The 22,025-nt window shown below is 44.4% G+C and overlaps 1 protein-coding gene across 1 annotated transcript in view; it reads right to left on the bottom strand.

The window, feature by feature from the left end:
* Nucleotides 1–4,906: 4,906 nt before the first annotated feature.
* LOC105521502 (chromosome unknown open reading frame, human C1orf100) overlaps nt 4,907–22,025 on the bottom strand; it is a 44,326-nt gene continuing 27,207 nt past the window's right edge. The window contains exons 5-7 of the mRNA XM_011955713.1: nt 21,946–22,021; nt 17,447–17,523; nt 4,907–5,044 (exon numbers count right to left, since the gene is read on the bottom strand). Of these exons, the coding sequence (XP_011811103.1) occupies nt 4,926–5,044; nt 17,447–17,523; nt 21,946–22,021 (272 nt within the window). The 3' untranslated portion in view covers nt 4,907–4,925. The remainder of the gene's footprint in view (nt 5,045–17,446; nt 17,524–21,945; nt 22,022–22,025) is intronic.

Here is a 22,025-nt window from a genome sequence, read left to right as displayed (position 1 = left end):
GCTGCCCATCACGAACTGATGTTATCTGACCCACCAGGCCATAAAGTTGGGCTTAGCAACACAACATCCAGTTATCAAATGGAAGTGGTATATATGTGATTAGGCCCTAACAGGCCCTTCTGAAGGCACAAGTAAGTTATATGAAGTGGTCTAAATGCCCATGGTCCCCACTCCTTCTACACTGCTTCTTCTCAGCCTGAGTCTGTGCCTTCACCGGGAGTTTCCCATTATCAGCTGACACAGAGAAGGAAGACTGGGGCCTAGCGTACAGATGGCTCTGCATGATACACAGCAGCACCTGAAAGTGGACAGCTACAGCAGCACAGTCCCTCGCGGGGGCACCCTGAAGGACAGTGGTAAAGAGAAATCCTCCTAGTGAGGCATAACTTTGCATAGTAGACGTGGTTATGCACTTTGCTTGGAAGGAGAAGTGGCCAGATGTGCAATTAAATATTAATTCATGGGCTGGAGCCAGTGGTTTGGCTGGATGGCCCAACATGATTGGAAATTTAGTGACAAATTTGGGGAAGAGGGGCCAAGTGTGGTGGCTCATGCCTGTAATCCTAGCACTTTGGGAGGCTCAGGCAGGCAGATCACTTGAGCTAAGGAGTTCAAGACTAGCCTGGGCAACATGGCAAAATCCCATCTCTGTTACAATTTTTTTTTTGAGACAGTCTCACTCTGTCTCCCAGGCTGGAGTGCAGTGGCGTGATCTTGGCTCACTGCAACCTCCGTCTCCCTGATTCAAGCGATTCTCCTGCCTCAGCCTCCCAAGTAGCTGGGATTACAGGCACCCGCCACTACGCCCAGCTAATTTTTGTATTTTAGTAGAGACAGGGTTCCACCATGTTCGACAGGCTGGTCTCGAACTCCTGACCTCAAATCCACCCTCCTGAGCCTCCCAAAATGCTGGGATTACAGGCATGAGCCACCACACCTAGCCACTCTATTATAATTAAAAAAAAAAAAAGAAGAAGAAATTTAGGGAACAGTATTTAGATAGATCTGTCTAAACAGGGAAAAAACACAAAGATGTTTGTCCCATGTGAATATTCATTGAAGAGAACCTCAACAGAGGATTTTGTTAATTAATTAATTTTATTTCTGAGACAAGATATGCTCTGTTGCCCAGGCTGGAGTGCAGAAGTTTGATCATAGCTCACTGCAGCCTCAAAGTCCCGGGTTCAAGCAATCATCCCACCTCAGCCTTCTGAGTAGCTGGGACTACAGGTGCATGCCTGGCTTATTTATTTATTTATTTATTTATTTATTTATTTATTTATTTATTTATTTATTTAGTAGAGATGAGGTTTTATTATATTGACCAGGCTGGTCTCAAACTCCTGGGCTCAAGCAGTTTTTCCTGCCTCTGCCTCCCAAAGTGCTGGGATTACAGGCATGTGCCACTGCACCCAGCCAACAGAGAAGAATTTTAATAATCAAATGGATAGGATGACCCATTCTGTGGATACCAGTTTCTTTCTCCAGCCAACACTGTCATTACCCAACGGGCTCATGAATAAAATAGCCATGGTGGCAAGGAAGGAGGTTACACATGGGCTCAGCAACATGGACTTCAACTCACCAAGGCCAGCCTGGCCCCCAGGATGGCACCATTCCCTGGAGCGACCAGTCAGCTACCTGGTGGCAGGTTGGTTACACTGGATTGCTTCCATCATGGAAGGGGCAGCAGTTTGTCCTTACTAAAATAGACACATACTCTGGATGTGGATTTGTCTTCCTGAACATAATACTTCCGCCAAAACTGCTATCTGTGGACTTACAGAATGCCTTATCCACCATCATGGTATTCCATATGGCATTGCTTTCTGATTAAAGAATTCAAACTTTACAGCAAAAGAAGCGCAGCAATGGGCTTATGCTCATGGAATTTTTTTGGTCTTACTATGTTTCCCACTATCCAGAAGCCACTGGCTCAATAGAGCTGTAGAAGAGCTTTTCGAAGAATCAGTTGCAGTGCCAGCTAGGTGGCAATAGCTTGCAGGGCTGCAGCAGGTTCTCCAGAAGGCTGCAAATGCTCTGAATCAGTGTCCAGTATGCGGTGCTCGCTCTCCCATAGCTAGGATTCACAGATCCAGGAATCAAGAGGTAGAAATGGGAGTGGCATCACTCACTCTTACAGTAACCCATTAGCAAAATGTTTGCTTACTGTTCCCAGGACTTCATGCTCTGCTGGCCTAGAGACCTTAGTTCCAGAAGGAGGAATGCTTCCACTAGGAGACACAGTGAACCCGCTGGACTGGACTTAACACTGCTGCCCAGCCATTTTAGGATCTTCATGCCTCTGAGTCAGCAAGCTAAGCAGGAAGTTATGTTGCTGGTTGGGGCGGTTGATCTGGACGAGCAAGGGGAAATTGAACTGCTACTCCACTACTCCACAAAGGAGGAATATGTCTGCGATATGGACCACTTAGGATGTCTCTCGGCATTACCATGCCCCAACCCAATGCAGGCAGGACTACGAATGACCAGATCCTGCAGGAATGGAGGTTTAGGCCACTCCACCCGGTGAAGAACCATGACTACTGAGTTGTGTGTTGAAGTCAAAAGGGATACAGAATGAATAGTAGGAGAAGGCAGCATTTTATAAATACCAGTTGCAACTGTGTGGCCAGTTACAGGAATGAGGACTGTAATTGCCATATGTCCTCATTTTTTTTTTTTTTTTTTTGAGACAGAGTCTTGCTCTGTCACCCAGGCTGGAGTGCAGTGGTGCGATCTCGGCTCACTGCAGCTTCCACTTCCTGGGTTCTAGTGATTCTCCTGCCTCAGCCTCCTGAGTAGCTGGGATTACAGGCACACACCACCCCGCCTGGCTAATTTTTGTATTTTTAGTAGAGATGCGATTTCACCATGTTGGCCAGGCTGGTCTCGAACTCCTGACCTCAGCTGATCCACCTGCCTCGGCCTCCCAAAATGCTAGGATTACAGGGGTGAGCCACTGCGCCCAGCCTCATTTTTTTAATAAGCGTGTTTGTATGTATACATACATATTTTAGGCAAAAATGTTTGCTTTATTTCCTCTCATTCCTTTATCATATAAGATGTACTGACCTTATATATAGTATTTGAGTATTGTTAATGCTACATCATAGTATTTAAGTTATGGAATATCAGGAGAAGAGTAAACATCATTAAAAGACTTTACCTCCTCTTCTGGGAGTTAAACACCCTGGGATTAGTGCGTTTTCAGTTGTATGCAGAATGTTAATATCATGTTAGGCAGGATCATGACCTTGTTATTATCTTTTTTGGAAGTTAAGTATGGTTTAAGATGTTTATAGGTGCCAGGTTGACAAGGGGTAAACTTGTGATGGTTAATTTTTTTTTTTTTTTTTTTTTGAGACAAGGTGTCACTCTGTCACCCAGGCTAGAGTCCTGTCATGTGATCTTGGCTCACTGCAGGCTCAAACCCCTCAGGCTCAGGTGATCCTCCCACCTTAGCCTCCTGAGTAGCTAGGACTATAGGCATGTGCCACCATGCCTGGCTAATTTTTGTATTTATTTGTAGAGATGGGGTTTCACCATGTTGCCCAGACTAGTCTCAAACTCCTTTCCTCAAGTGATCCACCCACTTCTGCCTCCCTAAGCACAGAAATTACAGGAGTGAGCCCCTATACCTGGCCTGATGGTTAACTTTATTTGTTCACTTGATTGGGCTAAGGGATGCCTAGTTAGCTGGCAGAACATTATTTCTGGGCGTGTCTGTGAAGGGTTTTCTGAAGGAGATTACTGTTTGAGTCAGTAGACTGAATAAAGCAGATGTCCTTCACCAATAGGACAGGCATCATCCAATCCTTTGAGTGCCTTAATAGAACCAAAAGATGGAGGAAGGATGAATTTACTGTCTCTGGTTGAGCCAGGACATACAGCTTCTCCTGGCCTTTGACCTCAGCACTCCTAGTTCTCAGGCCATCAAACTTGGACCGAGACTTACAACATTGGTTCCCCAGTTTTCCAACCTTCGAACTTGGACTGGAACCACAACACCAGCTTTCACGAGCTTCCAGCTTGCAGATGGCAGATCCTGGGACTCTCAGCTTCCATAATTGCATAAGCCAATCGATCAAAACAAATCCTCATTTCATATATATATATATATACACACACATACATACTCTGTTTCTCTAGAGAACCCTATGATTTAATCATTGATTAGCCCTTCACATCTAAAACTAAGGCGATGGAAAGCTACATGGAACTCTGCATTCTTGGAGAAGTTTATCAATTGATAGGTGTTACTTTGGAGTGAGTGAGGAGGGAACTAACCAGTATGCTGGGGAACTGGGGGAGGGCAGGGGTCCCTAGAAGCCAAATGTAAGGTTTTTTTCCTTGGGATCCTTACCTCTCCTTCGAGAAGAAGACCCTTTAGCTTTCTGCCTGAGGAGCTGATGCCTAGTTGTCAGGCTTTCTTCTTGCCAAGATAGGGGTGCTAACTCCTGTATACAGACTCTCAGTTAATCCTCTTCATCTCCCTACAGCCCCAGACTACGCCTGGGTTTCTCCATCCAGAGCCCCTTGAGGGTCTCCAGTGCTAGTTTTCTTCCTAATTGGCCAAGTCCCCCAGGTTTTTTTTTTTTTTTCCCCAACAGTGTTGCAATTATTGTGCAGCCACAATGATCTTCTTACCTGATCCTACGTGTAACCATTGGCCTAAATGTAAGATAGCTTGCCAGCATCAGCATTAAGAGGGAGGGGCTAAAATTCAAGTTCTTTTAAGGATAGATCTTGAGTCCCTGTTCTAAGCTGACCAACTTAATCTGCAAAGAATTTGCAACATGTAAATATTTTAGGATTATAGCCATCTGTATACACACTTAAATTGAAAGTAGTTCTGCTGCCATTAACTTAGTCTAAAAGAGCCACCTAAGAATGCCAAACGTTATTTTGTTCAAATGCCATGGTTATTTTAGTTTAAAAGCATTTCTTTCAAAGCCGCCTCTCTCTTCACAACAGTAGAGCTCTGGCAGTGAATTAAGTGGTCGAGGATTCAGCGAAACTGTGGCTAATTTCTGGTTCCAATCTGGAATTTAAAACAAATTAAGGATTTATTTAAAGACTACTCGCTCCTAATTTTTAACACACTGTCCTTTTAGCAGTTGTGCACAATAACAAAATAACTTTTGGGGTTTAAGACAAATGAATGCACTTAAAATATGGGAAAAAGGACTCAGTCAAAAGGTTGTTTCCTTGGTTCAGTCTCTGATTAAGAGGCATATTATTGAATTATGCCAAAATGTAAATAAAACAAAATAAATTCCATAAATTTGCATGTTGACATTTCATTCTGTACCCCCAAACCTTTTTAGTCTTACCTTACCAGTGCCTTATTTTGATCAAATTGCACTTGTTGCCATCCCTAAATTCTTTTTTTCTCTTTTTTCAGAGGTGTCTTTGTTTTTTCAAATTTTATTGACTATAAACCTTTGGATTAGAAAAGTTCAATGAACTCCAAAACAGAATAAACAAAGTTAAAAACCATACAAAATCAATCACTATGTTATTTGGGAATAGATATGTATATGGTAAAAACAGTCAATAGCAAAGGCAAGATTAACACAAATTCAGGATAGAGGGTATGTCTGGGAGGATGGGAGACTCAAAGGCTTTAAGTATATTAGGAAATTATTTTTCACAGCTGACCTAAGGGATAAATAAGTATTTTTATTATTACTCTTTAAATTGGATATGTACAAAATATTTTTTGCAGTAATGATAGATATCACAACAAATAGAAAATAGGTCAGGCGTGATGGCTCAAGCCTGTAATCCCAGCACTTTGGGAGGCCGAGGCGGGGGGGGATCATTTGAGGTCAGGAGTTCGAGACCAGCCTGGACAACATGGTGAAATCCCATCTCTACTAAAAATACAAAAAATTAGCTGGGCGTGGTGGCAGGTGCCTGTAATTCCAGCTACTCAAGAGGCTGAGGCAGGAGAATTGCTTGAACCCGGAAGGTGGAGGTTGCAGTGAGCCGAGATTGCATTACTGTGCTCTGGCCTGGGCAACAAGAGGGAAACTTCATCTCAAAAGTTTAAAAAAAAAAAAAAAAGAAGAGAAAAGCAAAGAAATCAATGAAGTTCATCCATTCTTCTGTGTTACTTATAATAACACAAGCCAGAAACCTGGGAGTCACCCCTGACCACTCTCTCACCAACCAAATCCAATTAATTTTCACTTCCTACTTCTCTCCACGCCCCCATCACACCCTGGCCCAGGCCACCTGGACTCTCACCTAAAACACTGATATCCTTTCCTCTTCCTTACACTCCTGCTGTTGTAATCCAACCTCCACACAGCAGCCAACTTTAAACCAATCTTTCTTCAACTTGAATCTGTTTCACCATCCCCTTTGCTATCAGAAGCAACAGAGTGACAAGTACATTTTCCAAGGTCACACAGCCAGAAAATGGCAGAGGCAGAACTCAAAATCTACTGGTCTTACTTGAGATTTCACATGTCTTATCCACCCACTCTCCTACCTTGGGTGATCCTGCCATTCCTAAATTCACACCCACTGGTGTTCCCTCGTATTTTATAACCTCTAATCTATAATCATTAACAGTTTTGCTTATCTGAAAATAAGAGTTCAAAGAGGGCTTCACTTTAATACAATTATTGCTCAAGGGACCAAAGACTAGTGTTGCAAAAGCATTGTAAAAAAGCTTTTTTTTTTTTTTTCAGACGGAGTCTTACTCTATCGTCCAGGCTGGAGTGCAGGGGCTCCATCTTGGCTCACTATAACCTCCGCCTCCCACGTTCAAGTGATTCTCCTGCCTCAGCAAAGTAGCTGGGATTACAGATGTCTGCCACCATCCCTAATTTTTGTATTTTTAGTAGAGATGGGGTTTTGCCATGTTGGCCAGGCTAGTCTCGAACTCCTGAGCTCAAGTGATCTGCCCAGCTTGGCCTCCCAAAGTGCTGGGATTACAGGCGTGAGCCACTGCACCTGGCTGCATTGTAACAAAACTTTATTATATTATTAGGTGAATATTAGAGTGTATTACATTACTCTAATATTTAGAGTAATTCTCAGTGGTACACTGATATCGCCATCTCAAAAAGATTAATTTGCCCAAGTATACATCGCTTGTAAGAGGTACAGTCCACATCTGACACAGAACAGACTCCAAAATCATTAATCCTTCATTGTTCTAGTCTACATTCCTTAGTGCTTCAACAGTATCTCAAGAAATAAACATTTCTGGATATTAAGAATGGATAACATTTCACTAGCCCAAGGAGTATGACTAGAAATGAAATCTTTGAGGAGTTTTAGATTTAATCGAGTGTGATCCTGTCTGTAGTCAGCAACAATATGACTTTTCAAGGTTTTTCATGGAGTCAAATAGCAATGATGGCCTTCTAATTACACTGTCTCTGGAAATGTATTAAAGTAATTTAGAAGTGTGAGGAATTCCATTCAGCAGCTCTTCGTGATCCTTGTAGGCTGTACGATGGGTTTGAATTATACACAGTGTAGCCAGGTGAGCTCAACAGTCAGTGTTGTGAGAACAGTGGGTGTTATCAACCCTGAAACGTGCTACGCAGAGTGGGGATGCTATGCAAAGAAAGTGTGAAATGATTTTTTGGATTTCCTTATCATCTGACAAAATGTAATTATTGTTCACGTGGATTCGTGGTGGTGACTCCTTTGAAAGTCATTGTTGGAAAATAAAATGAATAATTAGTTGATAACCACAGAGAAACTTTAACCACCTTGCTGAGAATTCCATGTATTCCAAATACGTTAATGATTTCATATAATAGTACTCTTTAACAATCAAGAGTTTTTGTTTGAGATGGAGTTTCACTCTGTTGCCCAGGCTGGAGTGCAGTGGTGCAATCTTGGCTCACTACAACCTCCACCTCCTGGGGTTCAAACAATTCTCCTGCCTCAGCCTCCTGAGTAGCTAGGACTACAGGCATGAGCTAATTTGTGTGTGTGTGTGTGTGTGTGTGTGTTTTGTAGAGATAGGGTTTCACCATGTTGGCCAAGCTGGTCTCGAACTCCTGACCTCAAGTGATCCACCCACCTCAGCCTCCCAAAGTGCTGGGATTACAGGTGTGAGCCACCGCACCTGGCCAGTCTAAGATATTTTTCAAGGATAACTTCGATCATGCATGATTTTTACCTTGTGTACTGATTTTAGAACTTAATCTCAGTGATATATGCAATTCCATTGTATTGGTCTTTTATAGATACTGATTATGGGACACATTTATTCTTAATCAATACTAATAGTAACTAACATTTTTGAAGGCATGGTAATATTACATACAGGCACAATGCTTAAATTCTTTATATCGGTATCTCAATTCTATTAGGTAGATACTATTTTTATCCTTTTCACAGATGAGAATATTGAGGGTCAGAGAGCCTAAGGGTCACGCTGTCAGTAAAGGCATATATTTTAGTTTGGAAAAATGAGTTATTTGAATTATTTGGCACTAGGGTGAGTCACACAAGGGTAACTTTCCGCCGAGGGGCTATAAACTCTCTGAGGACAGCGCCTTCTACATACCCTCCACTGTGTCTTGCACACAGTCAGTGCCCGAAAATGTTTCCTAAGGAAATCAATGAAATGATGTGTGCTGAGAAATCATCTTAACTGAGGAAGAATTGCTTAAGCAATAGCCATGCTCTATCGTGGTCTATATTTAATCAGATACCTCAGAGAACTGAACATAAATGTAAATCCTTGCTAATCTAGATATATCTTCTGCCCTGAAAATCTGATCAAACACTGGCCTAGGCAGGGCACGGTGGCTCACGCCTGTAATCCCAGCACTTCGGGAGGCCGAGGCGGGTGGATCACCTGAGGTCAGGAGTTCAGCTTGGCCAACATGGTGAAACCTCTTCTCTACTAAAAATACAAAAATTAGCCAGGTATGGTGGTGGATACCTGTAATCCCAGCTACTCGGGAGGCTGAGGAAGGAGAATCGCTTGAATCTGGGAGGCGGAGGTTGTGGTGAGCTGAGATCATGCCACTGCACTCCAGCCTGGGTGACAGAGTGAGACTCCATCACAAACAAACAAACAAACAATCACTGGCCAAATCGTTAGGATAAACAGCCTATACCTTTGATAAACAACTTAATATTCTTTCTCTTATTCTGTGAAAAACTCTTCCCCAAGGAATCCTTGTCAGGCCTCTTGCAGACCAGCCCTTTGCCGGCCTGTTGTTGTTTAGAAAATCATTGCCACCTACGCATCTCTCAAATGTAGATCTGTCTGCTAACTACTACATTGCTAACACCCAGCATCTGCTGCCTAAATCACTGCTTCTCAAACTTGGCTGCGCTATGGAATTATCTGGGGAGTTTTTTTTTTTTTTAAATAATTATATGTTTTATGTAAGAAAGTTGACAATTTGACAATTCAGATAGGAGAAAACAAAACCACCTCCAATCCATTCCTAAAAATAATCACTGATAACATTTTTGTTATTCTTCTAGAATTTTTAACACATATATAATTTTTACCTTTAAAACCATTGTTATTTTATGACTTTTCGAATTTAGCAATATGTTACTAAATTGTTCAATTTATAGATCTATGTAATTTTTTTTGTCATTATATTATAGGGTACATGTGCACAACGTGCAGGTTTGTTATGTATGTATACATGTGCCATGTTGGTGTGCTGCACCCATTAACTCGTCATTTACATTAGGTGTATCTCCTAATGCTATCCCTCCCCCACCTCCACACAATAGGACCCGGTGTGTGATGTTCCCCTTCCTGTGTCCAAGTGATCTTATTGTTCAATTCCCTCCTATGAGTGAGAACATGTGGTATTTGGTTTTCTGTTCTTGCGATAGTTTGCTGAGAACGATGGTTTCCAGCTGCATCCATGTCCCTACAAAGGACATGAACTCATCCTTTTTTATGGCTGCATAGTATTCCATGGTGTATATGTGCCACATTTTCTTAATCCAGTCTGTCACTGATGGACATTTGGGTTGATTCCAAGCCTTTGCTATTGTGACTAGTGCCGCAATAAATATACGTGTGCATGTGTCTTTATAGCAGCATGACTTATAATCCTTTGGGTATATCCCCAGTAATGGGATGGCTGGGTCAAATGGTATTTCTAGTTCTAAATCCTTGAGGAATCGCCACACTGTTTTCCACAGTGGTTGAACTAGTTTACAGTCCCACCAACAGTGTAAAAGTGTTCCTATTTCTCCACATCCTCTCCAGCACCTGTTGTTTCTTGATTTTTTTAATGATTGCCATTCTAACTGGTGTGAGATGGTATCTCATTGTGGTTTTGATTTGCATTTCTCTGATGGCCAGTGATGATGAGCATTTTTTCATGTGTCTGTTGGCTGTATGAATGCCTTCTTTTGAGAAGTGTCTGTTCATATCCTTTGCCCACTTTTTGATGGGGTTGTTTGTTTTTTTCTTGTAAATTTGATTGAGTTTTTTTTATAGGTTCTGGATATTAGCCCTTTGTCAGATGAGTAGATTGCAAAAATTTTCTCCCATTCTGTAGGTTGCCTGTTCACTCTGATGGTAGTTTCTTTTGCTGTGCAGAAGCTCTTTAGTTTAATTAGATCTATCTGGGGAGTTTTAAAAACGATTGATGCCTGGGACCCCCACTTAACCGCCCCACCCAGAGATCCTGATTTAATTGGTATTGGGTATAGCCTGGGCATCCAGATTTTTTAAAACTCCAAGCGATGTAACCAAAATTAAGAATCTTTAACCTGGCCAGGTGTGGTGGCTCATGCCTGTAATACGAGCACTTTGGGAGGCTGAGGCGGGCGGATTGCTCGAACCCAGGAGTTTGAGACCAGCCTGGGCAACATAGTGAGACCCTGTCTCTACAAAAAATACAAAAAGTAGCTGGGTGTGGTGGCACGTGCCTGTAGTCCCAGCTACTCGGGGGGCTGAGGTAGGAGGATCACTTGAGCCTGGGCTGTCAAGGCTGCCATGAGCCGAGATTGCACCATTGCACTCCAGCCTGGACAATGGGAAGGAGACCCTGTCTCAAAAAAAGAAAAAAACTTTAACCACTGCAATTTCCTCCTGACTCTCCACATTCAATCTTCGCCCTGTGCTGCTCTCCACCCTGCCCCTCCTTTTCTTCTTCACAGTTAGAGTAACATTTTCAAAATGAATTTTTAAAAATTTTTTATTTCCATAGGTTTGGGGGAACAGATGGTATTTGGTTACATGGTAAGCTCTTTAGTGGTGATTTGTAAGGTTTTGGTGCACCCATCACACAAGCGGTATACACTGAACCCAGTTTGTAGTCTTTTATCCCTCACAAAATGAAATTGTAACCATTACTTCTGCCCTCCTTAAAACTTTTCAACAGTTTCCCCTTATTCTCAGACTAGAGGCCAAACCCTGAATATGACCTGTAACCTCTTTCTTACTCTGGTCTTGCCGTCCCTCCACCACACCCTGCTCCATGATCCCTCCTGATTTCTATACTCCAGCACACCCTTATTTTTTTTAGTTCCTCAAACGTGTCATGCTCCTTCCTGCCACAGGGCCTTTGCACATGCTGTACTCTCTGTGAACCTGTTTCCCCACTCTTTGCCCAGTTAACTTGTGGCTTATCCTTCAGCTCTTGGCTCATCATTTCCTAAGGGAAGCTTTCTCTGACTTACTGTACGCTCCTATACCCCCATATAAACTCTGCTTCATAGCATTTAAGGCAGGTAGACTTTTATGGTTATTTACAGTTATTTATTTTTTAGAGTTGGGGTCTTGCTATGTTGCCCAGGCTGGAGTGCAGTAGTATAATCATAGCTCATGCAGCCCCAGACTCCTGGGCTCAAGTAATCCTCCCGACTCAGCCTCCTGAGTAGCTTGGACCACAGGGGCCACTATGGCCAGTTAATTTTTAAATGTCTTCTGTAGAAGTGGGTTCTCACTGTGTCACCCAGGCTGGTCTCAAACTCCTGTCCTCAAGCTGTCCTCCCACCTCGGTCCCCCGAAGTGCTGGGATTACAGCATGAGCCACCACTCCCATCCATGGTTACTGAGTGTAGAAATCTTGTGTCTATTTTTGCTTCACGTGGTATTGCTAAAACCTGGCACATTGACTGGCACTTAAACAGGCCTTCAAATTATTTACTGAAGGGATACGTGTGAGTAAGTGAAAGTGTTCTTGGCATCAAATATATCACCAAGTCCAGTTGATGCCACCCCCAAAATATCTCTGGAATCCATTTACTCCTCTTTATCTTCCCTGCTGGTCCCAGCCACCATCATCTCTGGTCTAACCCACTAAATTGTTTCTCAGTGGTCTGCCTGAGAAACTCTTCCCCTCCATTTTCCCCTCCAAACAGTGTCTTAACAGCAGCCAGAGGTCGGGCATGGTGGCTCTCACCTGTAATCCCAGCACTTTGAGAGGCTGAGACAGGCAGATCACAAGGTCAAGAGATTGAGACCATCCTGTCCAACATGGTGAAACCACGCCTCTACTAAAAATACAAAAATTAGCCGGGCCTGGTGGCACGCGCCTGTAGTCCCAGCTACTTGGAAGGCTGAGGCAGGAGAATTGCTTGAATCCAGGAAGTGGAGGTTGCAGTGAGCTGAGATTGTGCCACTGCACTGCAGCCTGGGCGACAGAGCAACACTCTGTCTCAAAAAAAAAAAACCGCAGCCAGAGTAATACAAATAATGCCATTAAAATACAAGATGTCACTCTTCTTTTTTTTTTTTTTTGAGACGGAGTCTCGCTCTGTCGCCCAGGCTGGAGTGCCGTGGCCGGATCTCAGCTCACTGCAGGCTCCGCCTCCCGGGTTTACGCCCTTCTCCTGCCTCAGCCTCCCGAGTAGCTGGGACTACAGGCGCCCGCCACCTCGCCCGGCTAGTTTTTTGTATTTTTTAGTAGAGACGGGGTTTCACCGTGTTAGCCAGGATGGTCTCGATCTCCTGACCTCGTGATCCGCCCGTCTCGGCCTCCCAAAGTGCTGGGATTACAGGCTTGAGCCACCGCGCCCGGCCGGATGTCACTCTTCTGTTAAAAATCCTTCAATGTCTTACTATTGCTCTTAGAATAAAATCCAGTTGCCTGATCCCTCTTAACTCGTTACCCACCAAATGACACTGGTCTCCTTTCTGTTCCTCAAATATGCCAAGCCCTTCCCAGCTTCCAGGCTTTTGCACTTACTGTTACTTTTGCCTGAAATGCCCTTTATATGACTCATTCTTATTTTTCAGGGCTCAGCTAAAATTGCATAGACATTTTCCCTGACTGCCCTATTTAAAGTAACTTCCTTTAGCTATCCTCATCTCCCTGCTTATTTCCCATATAGCACTACCACAATCTATGATTTGAAAAAAAAAAATGCACTTGTCTATGATCTATATCCCCCACCAGAATGTCAGCTCTGCGGAAGCAGGTATCTTATCTTCCCTGGTCACTGTACTCGGCAGATAGCAGTGTCTAGTTCATAATAGTTGCTCAACAAACAACTAAATCATACTGGGGTCACCAGCTTCCAGCATGGACCCCAGTGATTCTCGCCCCCTGGTATTCATGCCTTGTGTAATCCTCTGCACGCTGCTTTAGAGCTGACTGTATGTGACTAACAGGATACGTCAGAAGTGACAGTGTATGACTTTTGTTTTCTGTTTTTTGAGACGGAGTCTTGCTCTGTCGCTCAGGCTGGAGTGCAGTGGCGTGACCTCAACTCACTGCAACCTCCACCTTCTGGGTTCAAACGTTTCTCCTGCCTCAGCTTCCTGAGTAGCTGGGATTACCGGCATTCACCACCATGTCTGGCTAATTTTTGTATTTTTAGTAGAGATGGGGTTTCACCATGTTGGCCAGGCTGGTCTCGAACTCCGGGCCTCAGGTGATCTGTCTGCCTCGGCCTCCCAAAGTGTTGGGATTACAGGTGTGAGCCACCGTGCCTGGCCAAGAAGTGTCAGCATGTGACTTTTGAGCCTGGGTCACAAAAAGCATTGCGGTTTCCACCGTGGTCTCAGATTGCTCTGTCTAAGGGAAGCTAACGGCCGTGCTGTCAGGACACTCATGCAGCCCCACGGAGAGACCCACATGGGAAGGCACTGAGGTCTCCAGCCAACAGCGAGCACCAGCTCAGCAATCACGTGTGTGGGCCCCCTTGGAGGTGGATCCTCCAGCCCCAGTCAAGCCTTCAGGCAAGACTGCAGCCCCCACTGACATCCGACCGAAACCTTAAGAGAGACCCTGAGCCAGAATGCCCAACTGAGCAGTTCTCAAATTCCTGCCCACAGAAACCATGAGAACAACAACAAAAAAACATCATTAATGTTTTCAGTCATTACATTTTGGAATGATTTGTTACTCAGCAACAGATAACAAATAGACATTCAATGCATAATTCAATAAATGAAGGATGAATATATAAATAAAAATCATCTCTAGAATTGGTCTAGCTTCAAACCTCACTAAATAGGGGACTGTCTGAAGCTGTTTCTCCTCTTATGGTCCCCAGGCTGCACCACTTTCTGGTACCATGTTTTTAATTGTCCCTAGAACCCAAGTTGACTACATCTCTTCTGCCTAAATCCATTATTTCTATCAGAAGCATCACCAATTTTGCACAAATGAGAGGGTGCAGAGTTGTCTTTCATTTCTCTCCGTTTCTTTTTCTGTTCGCACTGTCCTTTTTCACTCCAAATGCTCTGCCATATGAGTCTTTTTTCCATTTCCCCTGTAACCTCCCTCATTTAATTGAAAAGCGTGGGCTTTGGAGGGTAACATATCTCCGCTTGGGCTGGACTGATGACTTACCAGCTACTTGCTTGAGTAGACTTTTTAAAAGTCTCAAAGCCTGTTTCCTCTTCTGCTAGATGGGGCTAACAATAATTCTACTACTACCTAGTTCACGGGGACTGTTACCACTAATTGCGGCGAGGAGTGTATACACGTACGTGTGTGTGAGTATGCCACTTCGTGCGGTTCTAGGCACATGGCAGACACCCTTAAATCCTAACAGCTATCCTCAACAGTGGACTTTGATTCTTCATCTTACAGAGGAGCAGAAAGGTTCAGAGAAGCTAAGTACGTTGCCCAACACCACGTAGCTAGAACGCTCCAGGCCTGCAGTGTTGTGATGCCTGAATCCTGTCCAATGCTTCATGCTGCTCACACTGTATCACTGCAACAGTGAGCTGCTCTTCTCACCTGCAGTCCATGCCTTCTCCAACCCACCCTGAGCAGAACTGACAGACTCATGTCCTCTAAAGCTGACCGGGTCACTCCCTTGACTATGATCCTACAATGGCTCTGGTTGTCCAAATTCAGCTGCCCACACTCCTTCAGCTGCTCTTCTGTTCGGGTATTCTCTCCTACTACTCTGCCAGTCCGCATGTCATCGTTCACTGCCCCTTCTACGCTGCCCAGTCAAGCCAGTATTCGCCTCACCGGAGTCCTCTCCACTCCCGTACACGCCTCACCCATCCTATGCACTGTCCCTAGTTTCAGGGTCCCCATCTCTGCTGTCCTTGTTTCTTCTCCACTGTGCACACCTGACCCATCAAGGCCCAGCTCCGGTCCCCATTCCTGCACGCTGCTCTTCTGGCTATTCTAGGTCCCAGTGATCTCATTTTTATTTTATTTTTTGAGATGGAGTCTCGATCACCCAGGCTGGAGTGCAGTGGCGCAATCTCAGCTCACCGCAACGTCCACCCCCTGGGTTCCAGAGATTCTCCTGCCTCAGCCTCCCAGGTAGCTGGGATTATAGGTGCACGCCACCACACCCAGCTAATTTTTGTATTTTTTAGTAGAGATAGGGTTTTGCCATGTTGGCCAGGCTGGTCTCGAACTTCTGACCTCAGGTGATCTTCCTGCTTTGGCCTTCCAAAGGGCTGGGATTACAGGCGTGAGCCAGCGTGCCCGGCCTCATCTTTCAACTCCTGCTCCCCTATTTAGTATTTAGTCAGTTCTCAAGCTTCATCTTCCCAACTGGATTGTGAGTTCCCTGCAGGACTGAAATCATCTCCTGGACTTTCTGTGAACTGGCACAATATATAGTAGATGGTAAGCATTTCATTGCTTTGCTAACATTCGTTTAGCTCCATAGGTTTGAGTTCGAGACCAGCCTGGCCAACGGCGTGAGAACCCGTCTCCACCAAAAATACAAAAATTAGCCAGGTGTGGTGGTGTGGGCCTGTAATCCCAGTTACTTGGGAGGCTGAGGCAGGAGAATTGCTTGAACCCAGGAGGCAGAGGTTGCAGTGAACCCAGATGGTGCCACTGCACTCCAGCCTGGGCGACAGTGTGAGACTCCATTTCAAAAAAAAAAAAAAAAGTTCGTCAATGAAGTAATTCATCCCAAGAATTAAAATTCAAAGCCCCAGTGACAGCAGGAACACAGCAATATTTAAATTGGTGTCAACGTGTCCTCCCCCAAGGTCCTACATGTCGGGAGCCTCAGTCCCTTTCAGTATTTATTTAATTTATTTGAGACGGAGTTTTGCTCCTGTTGCCCAGGCTGGAGTGCAGTGGCACCATCTCGGCTCACCGCAACTTCTGCCTCCTGGGTTCAAGAGATTCTCCTGCCTCAGCCTCCCGAGTAGCTGGGATTACAGGCATGCACCACCAAGCCTGGCTAATTTTGTATTTTTAGTAGAGATAGGGTTTCTCCATGTTGGGCAGGCTGGTCTCAATCTCCTGACCTCAAGTGACCTGCCTGCCTCGGCCTCCCAAAGTGCTGGGATTACAGGCATGAGCCACCGTGCCCAGCCCCCTTTCAGTATTTTTTTACATGCTGCAGCCTCACATATTACAAGGGGAACTTAGAATGTCTGAAACATACCTCCAAATGTCAAATCATTGTTGTAAAGTTTGAAATCGGGAATAAGAAGAGTTCCGTTAACACTATGTTTAGGCACAATAATGACTTTGTCATGTGACAAGGGACTCAGTGAAGACCAGATGTGGTGGCTCACACCTGTAATCCCAGCACTTCGAGAAGCCGAGGCGGGAGGATCACTTGAGGTCAGGAGTTTGAGGCCAGCCTGGGCAACATAGTGAGACCCTCATCTCTACAAAAAAGAATTAAGCAATTAGCTGGGTGCAGTGACTTATGCCTATAGTCTCAGCCACTCAGGAGACTGAGGCAGGAGGATTGCTTTAGGCCAGGAGTTCAAGGCCAGCCTGGGCAACATAGCAAGACCCTGTCTCTCATTTAAAAAAAAGAAAAGAGTGGTTAGACTTGAGACCGTGTGTTAAAAAGGATATATGCATTTTCATCCCTGAAGTCTCCTCTGCAGGGAGCTAGATAGGGAGGAGCCTTGGGAGGCCCTCTAAATTCTTCCTGCACACAGAAACACACACACATATCCATGCCTCCAACTCGACTGGTCCCAAACAGGCTCCCTGAGACAGCGAGCCCATGGGAGATGCTGATCTGTGGCCCAGGCAAGGTTAATCTCAGAGAGTTAAGAGCAGTTGGCCTGACTTACCAATCTTATAGAACGGCAGAGAATAGTCTCTTTGGTAAGTGGTTTCTTTATACCACGGCTCAGCAGGCTTTGAATGTCTTCGAAGGCAAATATATCGAATGAGCGTTTGTTGGTCTAATTGAGGCTGATAGTGATATTTTCTCTTGGGTGGAATTGTCAAGTCTATGAGCGGTCTAAATGGAAATAGAAACAGTTTGCTGAAAACCCAGCAGAAAAAAGCAGTCCATTTTCTTATCAGCTGGAATCCATTCCCTGGAAATGGCCATGAGGCTAACAAGAGAGTGTTGACAAGACTCCCATAGCTCTATGACCAGCCCTGGCAAAGCTGTAGTAGATGGTTCAGGGACTTCTGTTCCCTGTTCTTCCCTTTAGCATCCCTCCTTCTCTCCGATGACAGGTCCTAGGAGGTGATGCATACCACACTCTGCACTAGATCTGCCCGTGCGCAGCCACTCCCCGTGCTCCAAGGTCCCTGGCGCCCTTTCCCAGTGTAACTGTTCTGTGGATGTTTGTTGCTTCAAGGAACCAGTGCAGGCCTGGAGTGGTGGCTCACGCCTGTAATCTCAGCATTTTTGGAGGCTGATGGGGGCAGATCGCTTGAGCTCAGGAGTTCGAGGCCAGCCTGGGCAACATGGCGAAAACCCGTCTCTACAAAAAAATACAAAAAGTAGCCAGGTGTGGTGGTGTACACCTGTAATCCCAGCTACTAGGGAGGCTTAGGTAGGAGGATCCTTGAGCCCAGGAGGCAGAGGTCGCAGAGAGCCAGGACACAGCCTGGGTGACAGAGCAAGACCCTGTCTCAAAGAAATAAATAAAATAAAATAAAAAAGTAATCAATACATCTGGTTAGACTAACCACTCTGTGCCTCTTGGGGTCTCATGGACTTGAAATCAGTTATAACCTTCCTGTACCCCATTCAAATAGGTGTCCCTTGGAAAAGCAAAGCAAAGAACAACCAAAATGTAATGGCGAAATGTCGTTTGTGGCAGTATACTTTTACCGGTCCAGCTTTGGTGATATAGATTAAGACCTTGAAAATCTGCACATATTTTGTCCCAACAATTAGGATGTCAACAAAGACTTAGCTCTAAGAATGCTTGTCCAAGTGTTTTTATGAAAATAAAAAGAGTGGGACAGCTTGCATGTAAAAAAATAGGAAATTATTTAGACAATGACACAGAAATATGTGGGAATGCCACGCCACCATTAAAAATGATGCTGTATGGCTGGGTGCGGTGGCTCATGCCTGTAATCCCAGCATTTTGGGAGGCCAAGGTTGGCAGATCACCTGAGGTCAGGAGTTCAAGACCAACCTGGCCAATATGGTGAACTCTGTCTCTACTAAAAATACAAAATTAGCTGAGCAAAATACAAAATTAGCTGAGCATGATGGTGGCCACCTATAATCCTGGCTACATGGGAGGCTGAGGCAGGAGAATCACTTGAACTCAAAGGCAGAGGTTGCAGTGAGCCAAGATTGCACCACTGCACTCCAGCCTAGGCAACAAGAGCGAGACTCATCAAAAAAAAAAAAAAAAAAAAGGATGCTGTAGTAGGATTATAACTTTTGAAATGGAAAAAAGTCCACAATACATGTTTAAACAAAGGTTTCAGTTGAATTATGCATTGAATTGAATTGAATTGAATTCATTCAATTGAATTAAATGGATAAATTGTATGGTATGTGAATTATCTCAATGCAGCTATTACCAAAAATAAAAAGGTTTCAAAATACCCATCCTGTCCTATTTTGATGTAGATCTGGATGATTCTGCATGATTATCTTTGGGTGATGATATTGTGGGTAATTTTCAATCATTCCGTTTTTGATTGTGAATGTTTTCTAAATGTTCTCATACACGTTTATGTTTTTAAACTATAAAATAGGTGAGATGAGCTGCTGTTGTTGTGAAAACTATTGAGATGAGCTGCTGTTGTTGTGAAAACTATTGAGATGAGCTGCTGTTGATGTGAAAACTATTAAGTGTTAGCTGAGATTTAGGAACATCTAAATCTAAAGGGGGTGATAGCCTTCTGTGAGTTTATCGCTGTGAACGAATCACACAGCGTCACAGAGGAGACGAAGACTGCTTCATCCTCAGTTATGTTTGCCTGATTGGGTAACCTCGACTGCGACGGGCCTTCTTTAAGAAAGAGTGTGTTCTTCTTTAAGAATGGAGTGGCTCTGCCTGACGTTCAGAAAAAGCAAGAGCAAGCATCTGACCATGCTTGTGGGGTACTGAACGGGCTGAGATGCTGGATGATTGGAAGGTGCTCTGTTGTGGATGGGCCTAAAGAATCGTTGAGAATACCCACCCACCTCTACTTGTTCTTATTTCATGCTTATCGGGTACGTGACCTTGTAGAGTAGGTGCCTTAAATGATGGTGAGGGTACTCCTTTTCCTACGAAAGAATGTCTCCCGCTGTCAATCAAAACATTAGTGGCCTGGGGAATGCATCAGTCTCTTGTGAATTCGGATTCTGTGTGACCATCACTACCAATCTAGTCACTTCTGTGTCACTGATGGCTCTGTGTGCCGAACCAGGCCCTGGTGACTGCTCCTAGGTTGCCTCTGCTGGACTGCCAGCCTGCCTCTACCTTTGACTGGGTGTTTCTCTAGCACCAGAATATTCTCCCTTTTCAAGTAATACATCAATGCCCTTCTGAAGACAAGACTTTCGCTCAACGGAAGGACTCTAATACTGAAGGACATCAAGTTGGCGGAGGAATATATCTGGGGAAGGTAAGCCGTTAGACACCTATCAAGTTACACCATGACTACAATAGCTGAACTTAGGTCTCGTCCTGACGACGTCATTATTTCCTAGTTGTTGTTTTGTTTTGCTTGTCTTCTTTTCTCTTCTTAACTAGAAGTTGAATGAGCCCATAGACTGACATTTGCATTGAGTTTTCCACTTAAGGCTAACCTTGGGCAGGCACAAGTCTTTCAGCTCAAGGTTCCCTTTAATTGAACCGTCCTCTGGTAGGACTGATATTTGGGTGCCAGGCGACGTGGCGGTGGGAAGTGGAGGAGAGCGATGTCGGGGTTCACACAACATGGAGGGTGTCCTGTGGAGTTGGGCCATGAGCAGCTCTGGCAATGGGGGTCTGTCATTTCCTTTCTTGTCTATCCTCTGGCAGAAAACATAGCCCTAATAGTTTAACATAGTATGGATTTGAGTTAGAACAAAGAGTCTTGAACTGGGAACCAGAAAATGTAAATGGATTCAAGCCCAACTTTTTTTTTTTTTTTTGAGTTTCACTCTTGTTGCCCAGGCTGGAGTGCAATGGTGTGATCTCGACTCACTGCAACCTCTGCCTCCTGGATTCAAGTGATTCTCCTGCCTCAGCCTCCCAAGTAGCTGGGATTACAGGCATGCACCACCATGCCCAGCTAATTTTGTATTTTCAGTAGAGACGGGGTTTCTTCATGTTGGTCAGGGCGGTCTTGAACGCCTGACTTCAGGTGATCCACCCGCCTCGGCCTCCCAAAGTGCTGGGATTACAGGAATGAGCCACCGTGCCTGGCCACCAAGCCCAACTTTTATACCAACTAACTGGGTGACCCCAGGCCAAACATGTCACCTCTCTGAGCTCCACTTCATTCATCTAATTAAAACAAAATGGCCCTTAAAGCTACTTCTTGTTTGATCATCGATTACATTTAGACTCTGCGCTGTTTGAAGCCACACTTGCTGTGGCTCCCTTCTTGCATGGAGGACACCCAGGAGCCGACTGTGTAACAGGCAATTAAGAGAAATGTGTAATATATACTAGATGTTGAGTCAAAGGATAGCAAACATATGTCGAGTGCTTACAATGCTCTGGAATGTTACTCTAGTTATTTTATTTAATAGATAAGGCAATTGATATGTGGATAAGAAATGAAAATTGCCCAAAGTCAAACATTTTGTAATTTATTCTACTTGCTGCTTTTAACCCCTGTGGTTTCCAGCCTCCTCTAACTAGAAAATAAGGTGAAAGTGCCTGTGGGCTGGGTGCAGTGGCTCATGCCTGTAAACCCAGCACTTTGGGAGGCCAAGGTGGGCGGATCACTTGAGGCCAGGAGTTTGAGACCAGCCTGGCCAACATGGTGAAACCCTATCTCTACTAAAAATACAAAAAAATTAGCTGGGTGTGGTAACGTGTGCCTGTAGTCTCAGCTACTGGGGAGGCTGAGGCACGAGAATTGCTCGAACCTGGGAGGTGGAGGTTGTGGTGAGCCAAGATCTTGCCACCGCACTCCAGCCTGGACAACAGAGCGAGACCTTGTCTCAAAACAGTAAGATATAAAGTAAGAATAATGTCACCACTCATTAAAAAAAAATTAACAGTTTGGTATATTTCCTTCCAAACCTCTTCTATCCGTTAAATAAGACTTATTTTTGCTGTCATCATTATTATGAGGAGTAGTGTGTCTTCCCCCTGCCCACCACTTTTTATCATTGTAACTTTCGTTACATTCTTGGAAATTGAGACTGAGGAGGGTATCTCACCTGGGAGCTCTCTTCGCACCGTGATCAAAATGGAGTCTTGCCAGCTGCCCAGGGTAATAGCCTTGCAGGTCTCTTCCTTG

This window comes from Colobus angolensis, unplaced genomic scaffold (assembly GCF_000951035.1).
Source record: "Colobus angolensis palliatus isolate OR3802 unplaced genomic scaffold, Cang.pa_1.0 Scaffold40, whole genome shotgun sequence".
NCBI classification, from domain to species: Eukaryota; Metazoa; Chordata; class Mammalia; order Primates; family Cercopithecidae; genus Colobus; species Colobus angolensis.
The sequence above is the reverse complement of the archived record's forward strand: the minus strand, read 5'-3'. Positions and strand labels throughout refer to the sequence as shown.